At 41.5% G+C, this 18,284-nt stretch overlaps 1 protein-coding gene across 1 annotated transcript in view; it reads right to left on the bottom strand.

The window, feature by feature from the left end:
* Positions 1-317: 317 nt before the first annotated feature.
* The window catches only part of T265_11622 (hypothetical protein), a gene marked incomplete at both ends in the record, with an annotated part of 115,457 nt that continues 97,490 nt past the window's right edge, over positions 318-18,284 (bottom strand). The window contains 3 exons of the mRNA XM_009178324.1: positions 318-539; positions 10,648-10,719; positions 15,296-15,374. Coding sequence (XP_009176588.1) covers positions 318-539; positions 10,648-10,719; positions 15,296-15,374 — 373 coding nt within the window. The remainder of the gene's footprint in view (positions 540-10,647; positions 10,720-15,295; positions 15,375-18,284) is intronic.

An 18,284-nucleotide genomic window follows, 5' to 3' on the forward strand; every position in this document is an offset into this window, starting at 1 on the left:
GAGGTGTGAGGCAAGGAGATCCACTCTCCCCATTATTATTCATTATGGCAATGGATGAGGTTCTTGGATTGTCGATGCCGCAACTGGGATACCAGTTCCATGACACCTTAGTAGATGGTTTTGCTTTCGCTGACGACTGGGTCGTGTGTGCAGAAAGTCAGGCACGCCTTAAAGAGAAGCTTGAAGCTGCTGCGGTCGAGTTGGGAAGAGCTGGCATGAAAATAAACGCCCGAAAGACTAAAGTGATGGTTATTTGTGGGGACAGGAAACATCGGGCAACAGCAGTCTCAGTCGAACCATTTCGCTTTGCCGAGGAACTAATCACTCCTCTGGGTCCGACAGACACTGTAACATATTTGGGCATTCCCTTCACCTCCAAGGGGAAAGGGGTCTTCAACCACCGACAGCACCTGCTCAAACTGCTCGAAGAAGTGACGCGTGCCCCGTTGAAGCCGCATCAAAGAATGGATATCACGAGGAACTACCTGATACCAAGGCTGACATATTCGCTCGTGCTCGGCCAAGTCCACAGGAACACACTAAAAAGATTGGACAACTACATCAGGCAATATATTCGTGGCTGGCTACGTCTACCGAAGGACACCCCAATCAGCTACATCCACGCCGGTAAACAACATGGGGGACTTGGTATCCCAAGTCTGAGTGCAACAATCCCGATGCAGCGGAAAACGCGTATGGAAAAGCTCCTCTCTACTCAGTGCCGAGTACTACGCAATGTGGTCAACGATTCCGCATTCGGCAAAATTGTTCGGGATCTCAGCCTTCCGATCCGAGTCCATGGAGCATGCGTAAACACCAAGGAGGAGCTGGTGGCTGCTTGGGGTGAAAGTCTGCACAACAGCGCTGACGGTCGCGGTTTACGAGAGTTGGTCACTTCGCCTCTCTCGAATCGATGGCTCGTATTCCCAGAACGAGTGTTTCCACGGATATTTATCCGGGGTATCCAGCTCCGATGCAACCTGCTTAGGACGAGAGTTAGAAGCGCTCGGCATGGTCATGGTGGCCAGACGATCTTATGTCGTGGAAACTGTGGCCAACCGGAGAGTTTGGTGCATATTTTGCAATCCTGCTGGATTACGCATGATGCCAGGTGTGCTCGTCATAATCGGGTTGCAAGGGAACTTGCAAAACGTCTCCGTCGACTGGGGTACACCGTCTTCGAGGAGTTGAGAACCCCTACTTCTACGTCGTTCATCAAACCTGACCTAATCGCTGTTCGAGATCGCCGTGCAACCGTAATAGACGTTAGCATAGTCTCGGATGGGCGTGGAGAGATAGTGTGGAATGAGAAGAAGCAGAAGTATGGTGCTGATGAACATTCCCTCGCCATAATCTCAGCCCTACATGCCATCGGTTGTGATATCGACTTTTTGGTTCACCAACCGATGATCATCTCTATTCGAGGGATCTGCTTTCCTCAATCCGCTAAGGCTGTTATTGGACTGGGACTTCCTAAGGTCGCAGTCAGTGACTTGTGTTTGCTTGCCATTGTGGGCTCCCTGCGTACTTATGACACTTTTATGCGTGGCACATGGAGCTGAAGGTACATTTTTGCCATTTAATCTCACCCCAGACCCAGTATGACGGTCACTTTGTGCCTGATGTGCGAGTCTTGACTGTGCTAGCGCATACTGCGCCTTGAAGAGCATTCACCATTGTTTGTCCTTTCTTTGGTTGTTAGTCTTTAGACGCCTGTTCCCATACCAAAATCTTTACATACTTTGGGATTCACCTCATCAGACTGGCACTGTCCTTGGCATGATTTCGAATGAGACGTTTCTCTCTTTTCTCCCATATTCTCCTGTTACTCTTTCGCATTCATCGCTTGCATTCACTTCTTATGTTTGTGACCATGCTCTTCAAAAATAAATGATAATTGCATCGTAAAAGCCAGCGTTTAATGGCCAACGAACTTTTACTAGGCACTCCGGCAGAAAGTGATAGGGTGGCCGCCACAGAGATGAGTTCCCAAACACTTATGGGGATGGTGATATAAACCCCAAACGGCAAGGTTTGAAAACCCCCGGCATTAAGTATGACCATAGTCGCTTTTGCTTCGGGTAGCGGTATCATGGCTCGTCCTTTTCAATTTTCCTCCGGATGAACTGGTAGTTGAATCCTCAGACATTCTTGAGGCCTTCAAATAGGGGAGGTAAATTTCCGCAACTATAAATTAGGACATTAGTTATTGTTGACCTGCATGCAATACTCTCCCCACCAAAATGTTTTTGTGAAGCAAAATCGACCTAAGCCATCCGGCCCCTCAAATTCAGGATTCAAAAAGTAGCAGAGGAATTTTGAAGCAAACACTGAACTGTGGGTGCAAAACGTAGACCGAAAATGTTGTTTGCTTCTGATAGTTCATCTGAAGTAACTTATGAAGACTAGCAACAGTTAGATCACAGAATATGGTGGCCACACAATTGCTCGAGATGTCGTTCTGATGCCCAAATTTACCGTTCTCTGCTGTGCACTAAATAACGTTTTCCACTAAAACACAAACACTAACACAAGTGATAAAAAGTTGGTATTGGGGTATCTCACGAATTCTGAGAAAATTCGAGTGGTTCCCACACGACCGGATAATTAGGAACGCGAGTTGTAGTGACAAACTTCCAGGGTATATTTCTTTGTGCTAGTGTGCTTAGTAGTGTTAATCTCTCCACAAGACCCAGCGGATAATCTAAAGTGAAGGAAGAGAGCAATTATTAGGCGACTGAATGTGTAATAGCGTCCAAGCATTTGACATACTGTGATCTGTCATCTGGTTGGAGTCCCATCTGGTGATCTGTAATTCAGGCACCACGCCACCAAAATGGAACCCGAAACTCTTGTTGTAAGAGATGCAATAATTATACATATACATGGTTTAAATGGCCATTCCATGCTGTCCGTTGTGTACAAGTGCGAAAACTAGTTTGTCTTAGTTGGTGTCGTGCAAGGTCATGTGATTTGCATATCTGATGGGTAATGAAGAACAGATTAAAACAATTCAAAAATGCATTACAGATGTCTTCGATATAGTCTGCTGTCTGTTCTACCTCTTGCGACATGAATGCTTCCACTTGACGTAACTAATGAAATAAGCATATCGTTGTTCAAAATTACAAGATGCTTGCAACTGGTACATAAATGAGTACAAGGGATGCTGTTGTGTGTTTGGAATATATTGACCAAGTCAATGAGCTGTTGGTCTGTATCTGATTTTTATAATGATACAGGAGTTCTCTAAGGGCATTTAAATGCGTAAGCTCATCAAAATAAGTTCACAAGAACTTCCTTACCTTCGTTAAATCCGTGTCCCAAAATGCGCCACATCTGAATTAGCCGTTGGAAATAACTTATATTGTTAGGTCAAGTAGTTGTGAGGTTAGTCCTTACCAATGAAGCCGTTCACTCTGAGACATGAGCAATCGGAATGTAATATAACACATATCTCAATAAAACATAAACGAACGTATTTTGATGTTTCTCTCAGAGCATCCATTTTGAGCAGACGCTCATGTGGAATAGTCGAGTGTAAGTTTTGGCATAACATTGTGAGTGTGTTTGCTACAAAACGGGCTTCCATATGTATTCCACATAACTCTTGACAACTCTTTATGACGACGATTGGCTCCTACAATTTTGATGGGAGGATTTGCTTTGGCTTCAGCAATTCGGCGGATGGTTCGCAGAACCAGTGACTTTAGTTACCTTGTCGTTCGACCCTCAACTCGCAAAACGCAAAGTCAGAAAGAGAAATGTGCACCACATACACTGGTTGATGAAGGATAACGTGTCCCGTTACGCGAGATGTTTTTGATCGGTCAACTCCGTTTGTCATGCACAAATTTCTGTTGACCAGATTTTGAGAAATGAAAAGCTCACCATGTATGTTTAGATCGAACAAAGCTCAAGGATTGCAGAAGATTCACTAGATTTCTCAAGAAAAATGTATGCCCGAGATTTGTAGGGCATTATTGGTGCAGTACTATATGCAATAGGTTTTTTAATTCAAATCTTTATCAACTTGAGCGATACCATAGATTTTTTCATTCAAACCACTGCCGTTTATATTGCAGCACACTCCCATTAATCCACTTCAGCCAACCACATTTACCTTAGAGAAATAAACTTTGTGATATTCATCGTGATTTAAACGAAGTTATCATTCACAGCGCTCAGAGTGTCTGCTGAATAAATTTACCACTTGCGACAAAAGGCTATTTGTTTCGTAGAGGAGGTTGGTCCTTTTTATAAAAAAACGTGAAATGTCAGTTACCAAACAGATATCAACAAACGAACTTTCGGATAAAATCTCGGTAGATGGTGTTGACAGAAGGTTCATCCAAAGTCTGCTGAAACTCCCGTTCATAACATTTCTTAACCTACTGTGCTGTATTGAGGCAGTCCAATGTATTAATTGGAAAACAATTTCAAATATCTAAATGCATCACCACTTGTAGTGCTATTCACTTAGTCAGTTAACAAATTAGGCAGCTGCCGCCTTTGTCATTCTTTGAGTTTCACTAATAAACCTGATCATCAGGACTCCAACAAACCAAGCTGTTCACGTGTTGAAAAGGATACCTGTCTGCACAATAAGTTGTTGTTGGCGGGCACCTCCACCTTCATCAAACTTATCAGTGATGTTAAAAAGTTATGATAGTCTTTGGAGATTTCGGATACCGAAATATTCATAACCTCTCTAAGTTCAGCTGTCATTCTTGTGTGCTTATTTGCAGCAAATCAGCTGAATTACTTTATGGTGGTTGTTGAAGTCAAATATGGCTCCTTACTCATGTCTTAAAAACGTTTCAGGAATGAGACTTCCCTCAGGAATCTTTATTCCGGGATTGCCGAGGTGATGACGGCTTTTTTTTCTGGAAGACGTACACATATACGAGGTTTTCAGGAGGGATTCTTTTCCACAAAATGAATAGTTCACTATGAGCTTATTTTGGAGTGTTTATGTGGATTGTATATTTCCATATGTTGATATATGCTGCTCAATAATGAAAATGTGCTCGGGGCAAGACTGATGTTGAACTAGAACCTTGAACTCGTCAGTAACCTGGGATTCAGTACATTAAATTTATAAAATAACATATTGGAGAAGGTTTTGAAGGCGTACCTCCTCATCCCTTCATGTACCAATTAGTTAGTTTGAGGAGAGACTAGATATCTATCATCGTTTCCACCATTGATGCAGAACCATAATAGAAGACTGGTGTTTCATTTCCATCTAAGTAACATACATGCCCGTAAAGTGAAGAATAAAGAAGTGGAGATGAGAAGGGCCTAGGAATGAAGTAAAACAAACGTCGGTTAGCCGTCATTTCGATATGTGTCACTAGACAAGTAGTGAGAATCATGTGGATCCCGATCTTGAAGGTAAACAGCCCCAAGAGCACCAAAATCTTTGGTAACGTCCATCGTTTCCCTCAGCTATGCCACATTCTGTTCGATTCTAGCTTTCTGCTATTCCCAATAATGCGCAGAAAACAGCGATCCTCTCAGCAGGTGATAACTTGGCATGGGTAACATATGGCCCAGTCAAATTAATTTGCAGCACTGTATACCTTATTTGAATGGGGCACAGTCTACTTCAACTGCAACCGTAGACCAACAGTACAACTTTAAACTTTGTGGGCGCAAGGCGTATTCAATCGGACCGGATGGCTCTGGACACTATCCAAGTAGTGCTTGAGCTCCGTGCTCTTTGAAAACGAGAACAATATCTTATATTCCAGATTGTGAAGGTTTCACCTCGGGTACCGAGGACTTAGAGACCTTACATAGTTCGCTTCTACTTCACCGGTGAATAATTTGAATAATAATGAAGCATGTAACCATTCCTGTCGCAAACATTTGCTTTCGGGAAAGCCTTTAGAGCACCATTATGTGCTCACGAGAGCTCTCAATTAAATGAATAAAAACAGTGCTTAACATTCACGAACCGTTGGTGCTTACACTGTTTTGCTAACATGTTAAGAAGAACTATCTTGTCGGCAGAATAGAAGGCACTCCTGAGGTCAAGGAAAACCAAAATAGTTGGTGTTCATTGTGACTCCTGACTGATTGCAAAGATGTGATTCTCGCGCGGAGCTCTGCCTAGCATTCTTGGGTCACGTCTTCGATCTGTATATCGAATCTGGTTAGAACGGGAGTGAAGAGAACTCTAGTGTGATAGTTATACTTGCTAGGAGCATCCTGGTTTACTCACTACAGTTGGTTTGGACGAACCTTATCGTCCAGGTAGGGGTAAACAAGTTCAACAAGTGATGACCGAGGAGCCAACTTTTCTCTTAAATGGGGTTTCGTCAGCACAGTCAACTCGAGGGGTCTTGATGGAGAAGATGCATCTACCACTTTTCACAGACATCCAGGGTCTCCGTTTCGCTTTCCCGGGAAGCTTTGGGGACCAAGGATTTAGAAGAGAGCTGACCAACCTGTTTGATTTGTTAGTTACTTGCTAGTTACTTTTGACAATGAACAAAATGGCCTCTAGCTATTTCCGACCAATAGATGGGAGCGGCCAATGGCCTAGATGTGTGGACTGCAACAAGTGCTCGAAATATGGCTTGGAAGCCCAACTTCACAAAAATTTTGGCACAACTTCGAACACCTAATTGGCCTGCAGTGATTGTTGTCGATTATTTCGGGTTAGCCTTTCTAACACTTACACCACTCAACATAAATGAAATAAACTTGGCCAACTGAAGACTTCTAGTGCAAGCTGGTGCCTTCCCTGCGCCCAGCTGGCAAGTTACACCAGTGTGGTGATGTGCAAGCTGTCCAAATCTTTAACAAAAAACTTCCAGTAGTATCATATCTAGGTTATAAGTGCTTATCGGACAAAACACCTAGATGAACAATCGTCTCGGCACCCCGAGAAAAGCATTAATCAAACGAATTTAAACCACATACAATCTGACTTAATGAAACCAGAGTGGAGACCATTACGCTTATAGTCTTTACTCGAGTACTGCCAGAGTACTGACACCGAAGCGACTTCTGGACCTCAATGCAACTGAGCAAAATTCATCGTTGTCACCGCGAACGAGTCGATTACATGCCGATCTATCGAAGGCAGTTCTTCCTGGGCGACTACGCCATTATTTAAACCTTATGCCATCAAATTCTACTGTGTACGTTGTTGAACGGATTACACATAAAGGTATGTTGCAGACTTGCGGGCACCAAGCAGTATATAATGCGGATAATTTCTACTCCGAAACCCACCGTTTCTTGGCCAAGTGGCGCAGTGATATCATCGGATTGGAGTACGATTCAACCCACCATACCGAAGGATGTTGATCTCACGATCCCGCACACGAGCAATGTCTGCAGTTGTGGGTGAGCTCACCCCCAAAATGCTTCACCCGTTTAACTCCATTGGTCTTGCTGAACATTTCAACCTAATTTTGTCATTCAGGGGTTTGCCAGAAATTTGAATCGTTCTCCAGTTTTGCCTGGCCAAATTTGTCCAAATAAACTGAAGTGCACATACGGAAGCGTTGGTAACAATACACAGCCCGATGCTACACTAATTACTTGATGATCTTGATGCACTTTGCTAGGGTGTTCAAGCTCCCAGCCTTTCGATCTGCGTCCAAGGTGAGTATATGGACATACATGAGGACGTAGTGACATTTATGGTTGCGGGTTGCAAGAAACGGCAGATTCGCGTGTTTCAAATAGATGGCCTATTGTTCCAAAACGCACGTTTCCTAGAACAACTATCTGAGGTGTACATTTTCGACGTAATCTGTTCAGAACACTATCTTTAGACATTAGGATGGCCATAATTAATGGATGATTCTCGGCCATAGGCACTTAAGTAACCCGGAGTGTTTAGCCCATTCCTAGAGCTCGCGCAGTGGTAATTGTGCTTTTCATCATCGGTTAGAAAGAGAACTCGGAACGCGTTTCCAGCGACCGATGCACACCATCCTTAAAGGATTACCGATTTAGGTACACCGAAACACTAAAAGCACTACCAACTCACCAAGTTCTGATTATTTTACTTGGGCTGGTGCTGCAAGTTTGGAAATCCAACTACCCAGCTGGGCGACCAGCACAACAACTACTTATACAGACTCAGTTACCAGTATTCTGCTCGATACTTATAACCTTGTCTTATTCTATCATAATTAAAACCAAATTGCTACTGCGCACAAGGTTTCTACCTGGCAGAGAAAAACTACGTTTGTCCGGATGGGCTAAGTCCAATGAAGTCGGTTGTCCAAGATTAGATAACCCACCAAGACCTGTTTTGTCAAGAATGTTGTGTGAACGGAGAGTCAGTCTATTTCGACCTGGGATGAATTAGCATGAAGCAAAGGTTAACGTGGGAAATCGCACGCTCTGTAGCTTTTCATCACTTGCCCAACTATCATCAAAATTATATTGTGTTTACAGCTATTTTACCATCGCAGCGCGGGCCTAAATGATGATGTTTAATTATGGTACCAGTTCAGAAAGTTGTTCTCGGAGCTAGTAGGCAGTCACGAGCCAGATCATCGTGATTGTTACCAGTTGCTGTAAACGTTAAATTTATTTTTGGAGCCACTTATGTAGCACCACACATTCACACCCCATCCACATGCAAAGCTGTTCCATAGGGTGAAGCTAATGGAACAAACCCTGCCGTTATAAATTTGTAGCAACAAAAAGCCGGTTGCTAGTTGACTGTTCGTCAAAGCAGAAACAATCCAGCAGACATGCTGACCGGTTTGAACATTCCGAGCGCCGTTTGACATGGTCGATGGTGCTTTACTCCATCTAAAATCTGTGTTCATAGCATAGCTGTCAGAACTAATGTCTCGAATGGCCAGACACTTAAAAGGCTTATAAGACTACGATTCTCTTTACAGATCCATTAGGCGATTGTTGAATGAACTGAAAGGTATGGGGTAAAACGTGCAGCCGGTTTGCGTTATCCACGATGACGTCAGTGAAAGGAAATAGAAACAGCTGACATGATAATACTAGCAATTTGGTAGAACATTCCACACTCCAGGCTTCTGACTTCCATTAGGAACTACCACAATCTATGTTCACCTCAGAAAGGGGCACTGCCAAGTCTTCTAAGTGACAAAGAGAAAACAGCCTCGGGATAAATATTCATGACAGAGCACATGCTAACTTTAAAGTGATCTGTATTTTATCTTTAAATAGTTTACAATATGGAACCACTTTTAAACCTGGATTCTTTGCATTACCTATGATCACTCTTGTAACCAGAACCTCAACAGTATCAATCAGTCTCATTTAACACGAAGAAAGTGCTTTTTTGGAGCTAAATGGCGGTTATAGGTGTGATAAACCACCATGTACAACTACGGACGTCAGTAAGTAACCTGAATAGCCATCTCAAAATTGCGGGCAATCACACAGAAGGAAAATTTCTGCTCTTTACAAGATATTCATCAAGTGATGCACTGTTCACAAACATTTACGCCTGACTGGGTCAGCGAACTGACTGTAATGTGTGTTCGTATACAAGTGGAAAGACCCAAGTTCGCTAATTTTGAACGGAGTTGTCAATATCCGAATGTCTTTCGACGATCGTCATCAGTCTATTTTAGAGATCAGGCCTTAGATAGAAACTTCGGTACTCTGTGGCACTGGTGTGATATGGAAAGTAATTGTCAGGCTACTTTCAATGCCAGCTTATCCTAGCGAGTTATAGGCAAAATATTAGGGAACGTTCAACAGATTTGTCCAGCTGATTGCACGGATTGTGGATTGCAAAGTTTTTGTGGGTAATACTACACGACCAAATATTCAGTTTCAGTCACAAAGAGAGTATTTTTATAACACGTTTGACCGCATTTAGGTAGCTGACATAAAGAAATCGAGATGTAGTCCTTGTGTTCATGTAGTCTTTTTCAGACAGAAGTTGCCAGTCATGGCGATTTTCGTTATTTTTGCGTTCACTGCGCTGATATTATAGTATTGCAATAGGACTAAGCTTCCTAAAAAGCAATCTGTGTGTGAAAATGTAATTCTCCGGTATAGGTTTTTGACAAATCACAGGGAAATGCGCTGTGTGTTTGGAATGTGAAGTATTCTGATGGACAACTTGCCAGGATTCCTAATCAACTGAGACTTATTTTCAAGGGACATTATCTTAAAGTAAATTGGTGAATTATATTTCAGTGAGTTCTGTTGGCGACGGTCTTTAGAACCGGTTGGGAATGGTCTGTTCGGCTTTATTTCCAGGGTTCTCACATTAAGAAAAACTTGGAATGTTAATCCTTACATTCCAGGAGAAAAGCTTTCGAAACCGTGCAAACTAGTCTGAGGTAATGACAGCACTCCTGAAAATGATAATAGTTCTATTATCATCGGTGTGCTCAACCTTTTAGAACAGCATGTTTTCACTTAAACGAATTTGTCGTTACAAAAGCCTGCGTCAGTCTCCATAACCTCCGTGAAACTTTTCATTACTTGCAAATAAATAGTAGTACAACTGGAGACTGGGTGGCTACACCAGGTCTGCCTAACATCAAATGATCTACTGATTTTCTAAGAGGAAGCGTAGTGTGTGCTTAGTGGTGTACGTGAAATCATAATTTTATAGCTACTCAATAGCTAAAATAGTAGTGGATACAGCAACCACGCCCGATGAAACACTGGTCTGTTCAACTTCAGGAGGATGGCAGTTTGATTGGTATTGGAGTGATGAACTTTGATCATATCACTACTCTGCAAAAGATGACAGTAGAAAAAAATTATGATTTGGCAATGAATATATTTTACAATCAATGAGATGGCAAGAATTTAGTTATTTAGTCAAACGAAGTAATCATTCCACGAGTTGGAAAAATGGGATTTGCCACATCACGAATAACAAAGTCAGTCAGCAGATGTTCTTCTAACTACAGCCTATGGGTTGGCTTAGGTAGATTATTATTACTTAGATATTTTCCGTCCTACATTTCTGGATCATAAGAATCATCTGAACGTCTGAACTTTGGAGCATCAGAGGTCGTGTTCAATCACACCAACACCGTATTATTATAAAGGCGGCTAAGTGGCTAAGAGTTGCATGAAGAAGAAAAAACTCCAGCAGAAATTTTGACAGTTTGGCTTCTCATTGCGAACTGGGAGTGATCTTTAGACTAAATCACAGCTGTCTTCTTCATGCATATTCAATACACAGATTTGACAATTATACTTACCTGAATTAACGTTACATATAATATACTGCTTAAAAACGGTTGTACAAAGAGCAATACCTATGGTGTTATTCTTTAATAATGGACATGCGCAAAACTATGAGGTAAGCAACAGTATTCGAAATGCATTACCATCATCATCACCATCACCATCAATAGTAATAGTAACATTCTCATCACTGATTAGTTTGTGCACGCGGCTTATCAGTGTCATCGTTTTACTGTTGTTGTACAAGGTCATTTGTTCGCATTTCTCCCAATGAAGCCTCAACTAGTTGCCCTTGGACACAGCCGGTCTGTATCTAGTTGAAACGCGTGTTTGCATAGCCTGATTTTTGCCCTCACAAGCGGTCACATACAAAAGTGGGTTGATTGAATCAAAGAGTAAATATATACGTATTTGTCTTCCTGACCAAAAACCAGGCCGTATGGTAGATAGGTCTGCCATCTTTTGTGTGAAATTCAATCGAAAATTTCGCCACCAATCAACTTTAGGCTTCATAAGTAACGGCTTGAAAATAGCTTAGATACAAATCAGAAGGTAAGGTTTTGATTTGAGTATCATCTAAACACATCAGTGAAAACCCTCAGAGTTCCTCGTTTAAGTCACACCTGACTTGGTAGACGATTCACTCACTTGATATTTGTAACCTTTGCCGTCTTATAAGCAGGGTGGAAATATTTTGTCGCCAAACTGAGACGGCCGCTTCTACGGTCCCATCACATCACCTCATTTGCTTTCTTCTTGCCACCACAGAGCAGTCCGAGAAGGCAGACTCTTCAGGATGATGAAGTGTACTTGAATTACTTATTCAACCAATCAGTAACCCTCAATTCGTGTTCCAATTTTTTTGTGCAAACAAACAGAACTCGACAACATTTGTCATTATAGTTCAATCTATACAACCAGGAAGAACATCAGAGAAAATTTAATAAGTAGGAGGAAAACTGAAGCCGCTCGGAGTGGTAGATAGCTACAGTAAACCATAAAAGCCTTGAAGAGTGAAAGATTTAAGATAATGGGGTGTGATTGAGCAGGGCTCGAGATTTTCTGTAAAAGGATAGATGATCACCAATGAGTTCCATTCTAAACTCAATCATAAATATGATAACAGTTGGGCAATAAAAATGCATTTTCTCTCCGGTTCGACATTTGGGGCTCTTGGAATACTCTGGACTCACAAGAGAAAGCCGCACACCCTGCACATCTCTAGTTCGCCAATAGTCAGACGCTGAAAAGTGTCCACTGCTGGTATCCGCCGAAAGAAGAGTTCAGCATTCAGACATATCATCAATAAATTGATGTACATCGACATTAAGGAATAGAAAATTTTATTCTGTTGAATAAGCGCACTCGAAAACTTATTTATAATATCAGCTTAATTGTACGCGTGCGTACAACGTTCCGAACCACAGTGATTCCAATCTGAATGTGTGCGCGAATCCGCTTGCACCATCATCACCTATCATGACCGCATTTAACAATAACAATATGAGTCGGGCCAGATGGCAATAATTATATGCCATGTAAAGTCCATCGGCACCCCCTGTGGAAAAACTCATACGTAATAAACCAAACCGGACTCTTTGGTTAGCTGCCCACCTCCTAGAGGATCATGAACGCAGAATTGCTGCCTTGAGCGAATTGAAATTTAATCACCTGTGAGCGATTGTACTTGCTGTGAGTGGTATATCAAGAGAGGAGCAAGAGTGTTATTGAGGCTTTACAAAGCTGCGTAAGGTTTAGGCGTTTATACTGAAAGATAGTTGAGTGACGACATTCAAGTCCTTAGTCTGGCTTCTTTGGAAGCTACTTCAGCTTATTCGTAAAATATACTAATTTTTTATGGAGGATTAAAAAATACCCAGCTGACACACGTTTTTGATGTTCCTTGACCAAAAAATGCCACACAAATGGCGCCTCCTATTTCATTTAGGATGATAGTTGAGATTCTACATTACATAGTTTTGACTGAACATACTAGTCTTTAGGTTACCGACTTATCTTTAGCCGTTTTTGCCTTATTTGGCGCTTTTCAAGTAAACACAGTCCGGTGGTCTTGCCACGCTTACGTTCAACTGGATCCCAAATGGTATGAAATTTGCAAAATATACTCGTCTTTAAACTCAACTGAAGTTGGATCTTTCTTTTGTGATATTTTTTAGCTGAATTTGCTGCACAGGGGTTGTTAAAGAGCTGTCACACAATTTACTGCAATCTCATGTCTTGCGTAAAAGCAATATCATAGCTCGGATTTTCGTAAAGCATGTTCACCTATTCGACTTTGAATAAATTTAATTTGAAAGAAACCATCTTTTGCAGTGAACAGTGTAGCTAAATAGAATAGAATTTCGAAGATGATACCAAATCCTTTAAAATACAGAATTGTAGGTTGCTTAAACGAACTTTAGCCGATATCAGCCTGATATTAGCCAACCTTGGTTACATTAAATATGCCAACCAAATAATTCTACAGTTTTTGTACTTTATAGAATGGTCATCCTTGCGTCTATAGTCGTTGTTTCACGCTCCAGCTAACTGATGTTGTGTTCCGGCATTCTACTGGACAGCTAAGGCTAACAGGTGAGTATACGCACTAGCTTGTGGCAGACTTTCGTACCCGTCTTTCAAGTGGAACATCATGACAATGGGTAAAAATTAAACGCGATCTTTATATGTTGGACCAGCCTATATATATTACAAGCCCTCTGGTAATAACGCAGCAATCAAAGCGTCTTTAAAGGAAAAACTGTTATCCGGTTGATTCTTTGCCGCGGAGCATTTCTTGGGTTTTATTTTCGCAGACGGCATGGATGTACAATAAATAGCTGCAGATACCCATTTATAGGAAACGCAGGGATTTGTTGGAACGAAAAATTTAGCTCTCTCATTCAGACATCTAATTAGATTTCGTTTCTGTCTCAGCGAGACGAACGTAGTGAAGCGGATATGTTTTCCATATTCACTTTTTTATACATTGTTATGCGCACTTCCGTTCTGTCAACATTGACGATGAGTAGTTAGCTATTGTATTCGTGTTTCAGGGTAGATGAACACTAGAATAAACCATCTGGAAGGATTTTAACGAAGAGATGGAATTAGCGCTATCTTCCTCCTTCTTAGAGACAATACGGTCGTTGGATTAACGGATCTAATTAACCGTTTTGAGCTAACTCCTGAAGAAACATAAAAGTAAGAAATAGAGTGGGAATGCCATTGCGACAGCATCTTTGCACCGGCATACTTCACCCTTTACACTGAATGCAAGTTACAGATAATGAGTAGTGCAAGTGCTTTTGGGTCCGATTCAAAGATATTGACGATTTCACCAGTGCCAATAGGATGGATGTGAGTAAATTTATCAGCGTCCAAGAAACCTGGTTTAACTGGAGCAAAAATTTAAGCACAGCACTCTCAGTAAGGTGTTTTTCTATCCAGCTCAAGTACCCAACTCTTGAGATTTGGATCCTCTGAAGGAATTTTGTTCATCTGTCTAACGTATTCAACTGTACTCGTGGGAACGACCACAGCCTCTTCATGAGGTTTGTGGAGCAGCGTTTAGTCGTTGCCCTTTAAATACACTAAATTTTGATATTGTTTTTGACAGTTGTTTGCATCTAGTCTTGCGTTTGAGTTACTAACGATAAGGAAGTGCACTCTCGGGTTGAGTGTTCCCACACTTTGCTCTACATTCGGCATTGGATCAAACGGTCAAAATAATCAGACGGTGGTTTTGATCCACACGGTAAGTAAAGGAGCAGCTTGGCGTCCAAACGCCTCATCGGGTACCTTCGTTCCTCTGAAACACCCCGGAGACCCGCGCTTGTTATCTGAATTCGGAAAAATCTGGAGTTTGGAGGAAAGCCTTCGGAAGCGAAAGAGAAGTTCCATTTCTTGAATCACTTGGTTCCTTAACTGCCGTCTGGATGCTGTTTCCTCCAACGGCTAGAATTCCCATCCAAGTAGAAACGTTTTTCTCGTGGATTTCACAGTGTTACGCTCTTACTACATGGATGGTTTCAATATGAATGCACATGTTTTTGCAAATAGCCTGGTGTTCCACTTTTTAGAGGTAATCCCTATTTTATACCTAGAAACTTACTTCACTGATATTTTTACTCACGTAGGAGATCACTTCTGCGAATCGGTCTCCCAAACGGTAGCACGCTTGGATTATCATCCTAATTGAGCAAAAAAGTGCCAAATAAAAATTTCTTATCGTCCCAGCTTCACACATTTAGAACTGCAAAATCAGTGGTCATGGGCGAAAGGTGCACTTATTATGGGGTAGGCGCTTAAAAACGTGGATTACAAATCAGTCGACAGAGACCCTCAGTTAAATGAACAGACTGGTCTAAAGTTCAGCTGAGCATGCGAGTTCGACAGCGTGGCCAGTGCAGGCCCAAAGCTCGTACAAAACATTTGTAACAGGAAGTGCTGAGCAAGTGATTTTGATCGGGGCTTTTCAACTCGTTTGAAATGAAGGTAACATCCACGAACAACTTGCTCTAAACAGTCATCTGATTCGTGACGGTTGCAGTGACTGTGATGGCAATGCGGTTTGAGAGATGCGGAGGTATTTACTTGCCAAACCCAACTTGCGCAACCAACTGCGCAAGCCGATTGCCAAGCTCGGCGAACAAATCAAAAGACTGACAACAGACTTGACCAACAAACAATGAACTCACCCAAACTACTAATATTTCAATGCAATACCACTCCCTAGATATGATTTATTGGACCTTGGAGCCATATTTCTCATCATGAATCTGTCTGAAAAATCCCAACTCCTAACCCTGGGGGATGTATGTCTCTTAAGCTTTCAGTATACCGTCTGAGCATATCCTTCTAGTTTGATTTGGTGGTCATTTTAGCGAGACTTTTAGTAACCTGGTTAGATCGACATCGACAAAATAAGACAAACTGTGCGTCCCTTGTGAATGGGATTCGGATGGCAGGGAAGGGTTGCGAAAATACTTTATAAGGATAACAAGTTGAAAATAGAATAATACTAGAATAGTAACGTCATCCAAACTTAGACGAGAAAATTTGTGCGCCTAATAACTTTGTTTGGATGATTACTTTCAACCTTGTCAAAAATTCATCACCAAACATCCTGCCCATAGTACCTTTAAGTTGATAATAAAAGATGAGAGGGCCCATGTGTCAGTCCGCTCATTTATGGCATTCATAGATCATGTAAATAGAGGCTTGATAGACAAAAGAGGGCAACTTTGATTGAAAACAAGTGGTAAGCGGATATTAGGTACTTTATTATTTCAGGAAATCCAAAGGCCTTACGAAGTGTAAGGGTGTTTCTTTTTCTAAACCAAGGTACGGTTGGCGAATCTTTTTATGTCGATCGCCAGAGCAGGGAATTACGCTAAAATTGTCCGATATGTAAAACTTCCGCGCAGGAACTAACCAAAAATGATGTCCTACGATACTTTGGATATTTCAAAAGGAAATCAGTCATTATAAACCGCAGGGAATCAAATGTTCGTGGCAGCTTCATGAAAAATTGCAGTGGTTTGCATAAACCAGTGATTGAGAGCGGTGCTTCCTCTGAGCTATCATCTCAAATATATCTACAAACTGGTTACAAGGTTTGAGCAATAAGTCACCTTTATTGGCTAAAACGAGGCTTTCTCGTGGGGGTTGGTACCACCTAACTGAAAGCGACTTCATTGTTTTGAGATGATTTTTACAGATAGCCCCTGAACGATTCGCCTACACTCAATAAATTATGCGGATCGAATAATTTGGCTTGGATTGTTGGTTATCATGGAATAATTGGTCTGAAACGGACTCATGATATGTTGTTAAATCTCTTGAGGAAACAGTTCTGGTATTATGTCCTTGTTCGCACTCGAAATTAACACAAATAAACGTGAAGAGTAAATGCATTCTCGTCTTTAAATTGGCATTTAGAATGATGTTATCAGTCAGCTAAGAATCGGGCTATCAAAATCAGTTATAGACCGATTTTTGTGTGACCAGTATATATCTATCTTCATAACAAGTATCATTCTGAATTGCCTGGATACCATGAAGAAATCCATGCAGAAATGACTAGGTAACAATAAGGTAATATTCTTTCGGTGAAAACTGTAATGATTAACCTAAAAACAAGAGAAGCGTTTTTAACATGCTCCGTCGTTTTCTAGGTCGAGTATCACCAGCGCAAAATTGTTATTTTTCCTCTGAGTAAACTATAGAGAATCCATAGAGTGCTAAAATGATTAGTAAACCAATTGGATACTGCCATAGACTTCGATGCAAGTTCGAAGTCTTTTTGAGTGGAAAAATGTGGGAAATATGGGGGAGGAGGAAATATTTAAGTTCGCGTTTAGATATTTCAAAGTTTTAAGGGAGGTAAGTGCTAGTCATTTTGGATTTTGAATTGTCTTGGTTAGCTACGACACCATACGACAAATTGAGTAGCCGTTACATCAAAGTTAGACATCAGTCTCTGCAAAGGGGCAGTGTATGTCCTGGGTTTTTGCAGACATAAGACAACCAGAGTGATACGACAGAATGCAGTTTTTCATTACCATTTCTGAATGAACAAGGTGAGAGTTGGTATTTCAATTCAGAGTGTTTGTAAGTTATAGTATTGTTATAGTGTTGTTATAGTATTGCCTCAGCCGCATTGCAACAAAAAACCCACTTGTTTCACTAAGTAGTCGGACCGGTTATTTATCTAGTTATCAAGTCAAACTTTGTTAATGTGTTGAATATCCATAATATTCTAAAAAAAAGAAGGGTAGCCTGGGTTTCACGAAATTTGCACTTCATAACATTGTGCTGTTTTCTGTTGTGGAGCTTAGCATACAGACGTTTGGTAGCAGTTACAGCGATGCTTGCTTCATAAACCTGCCTAGCACAGGCGCGCTAGAAAGTGGATTCGGCGCATTGCGAAAATGCGTAGAAAATGTCCTCCCATTCCATTTTAAATCTTCCGTCATTGTGGAGCTTAGCATACAGACGTTTGGTAACAGTTACAGCGATGCTGGCTCCATAAATCTGCCTAGCACAGGTGCGCTAGAAAGTGGATTCGGCGCATTGCAAAAATGCGTAAAAAATGTCCT

Source organism: Opisthorchis viverrini (genome assembly GCF_000715545.1).
Source record: "Opisthorchis viverrini unplaced genomic scaffold opera_v5_534, whole genome shotgun sequence".
Classification (NCBI taxonomy): Eukaryota; Metazoa; Platyhelminthes; class Trematoda; order Opisthorchiida; family Opisthorchiidae; genus Opisthorchis; species Opisthorchis viverrini.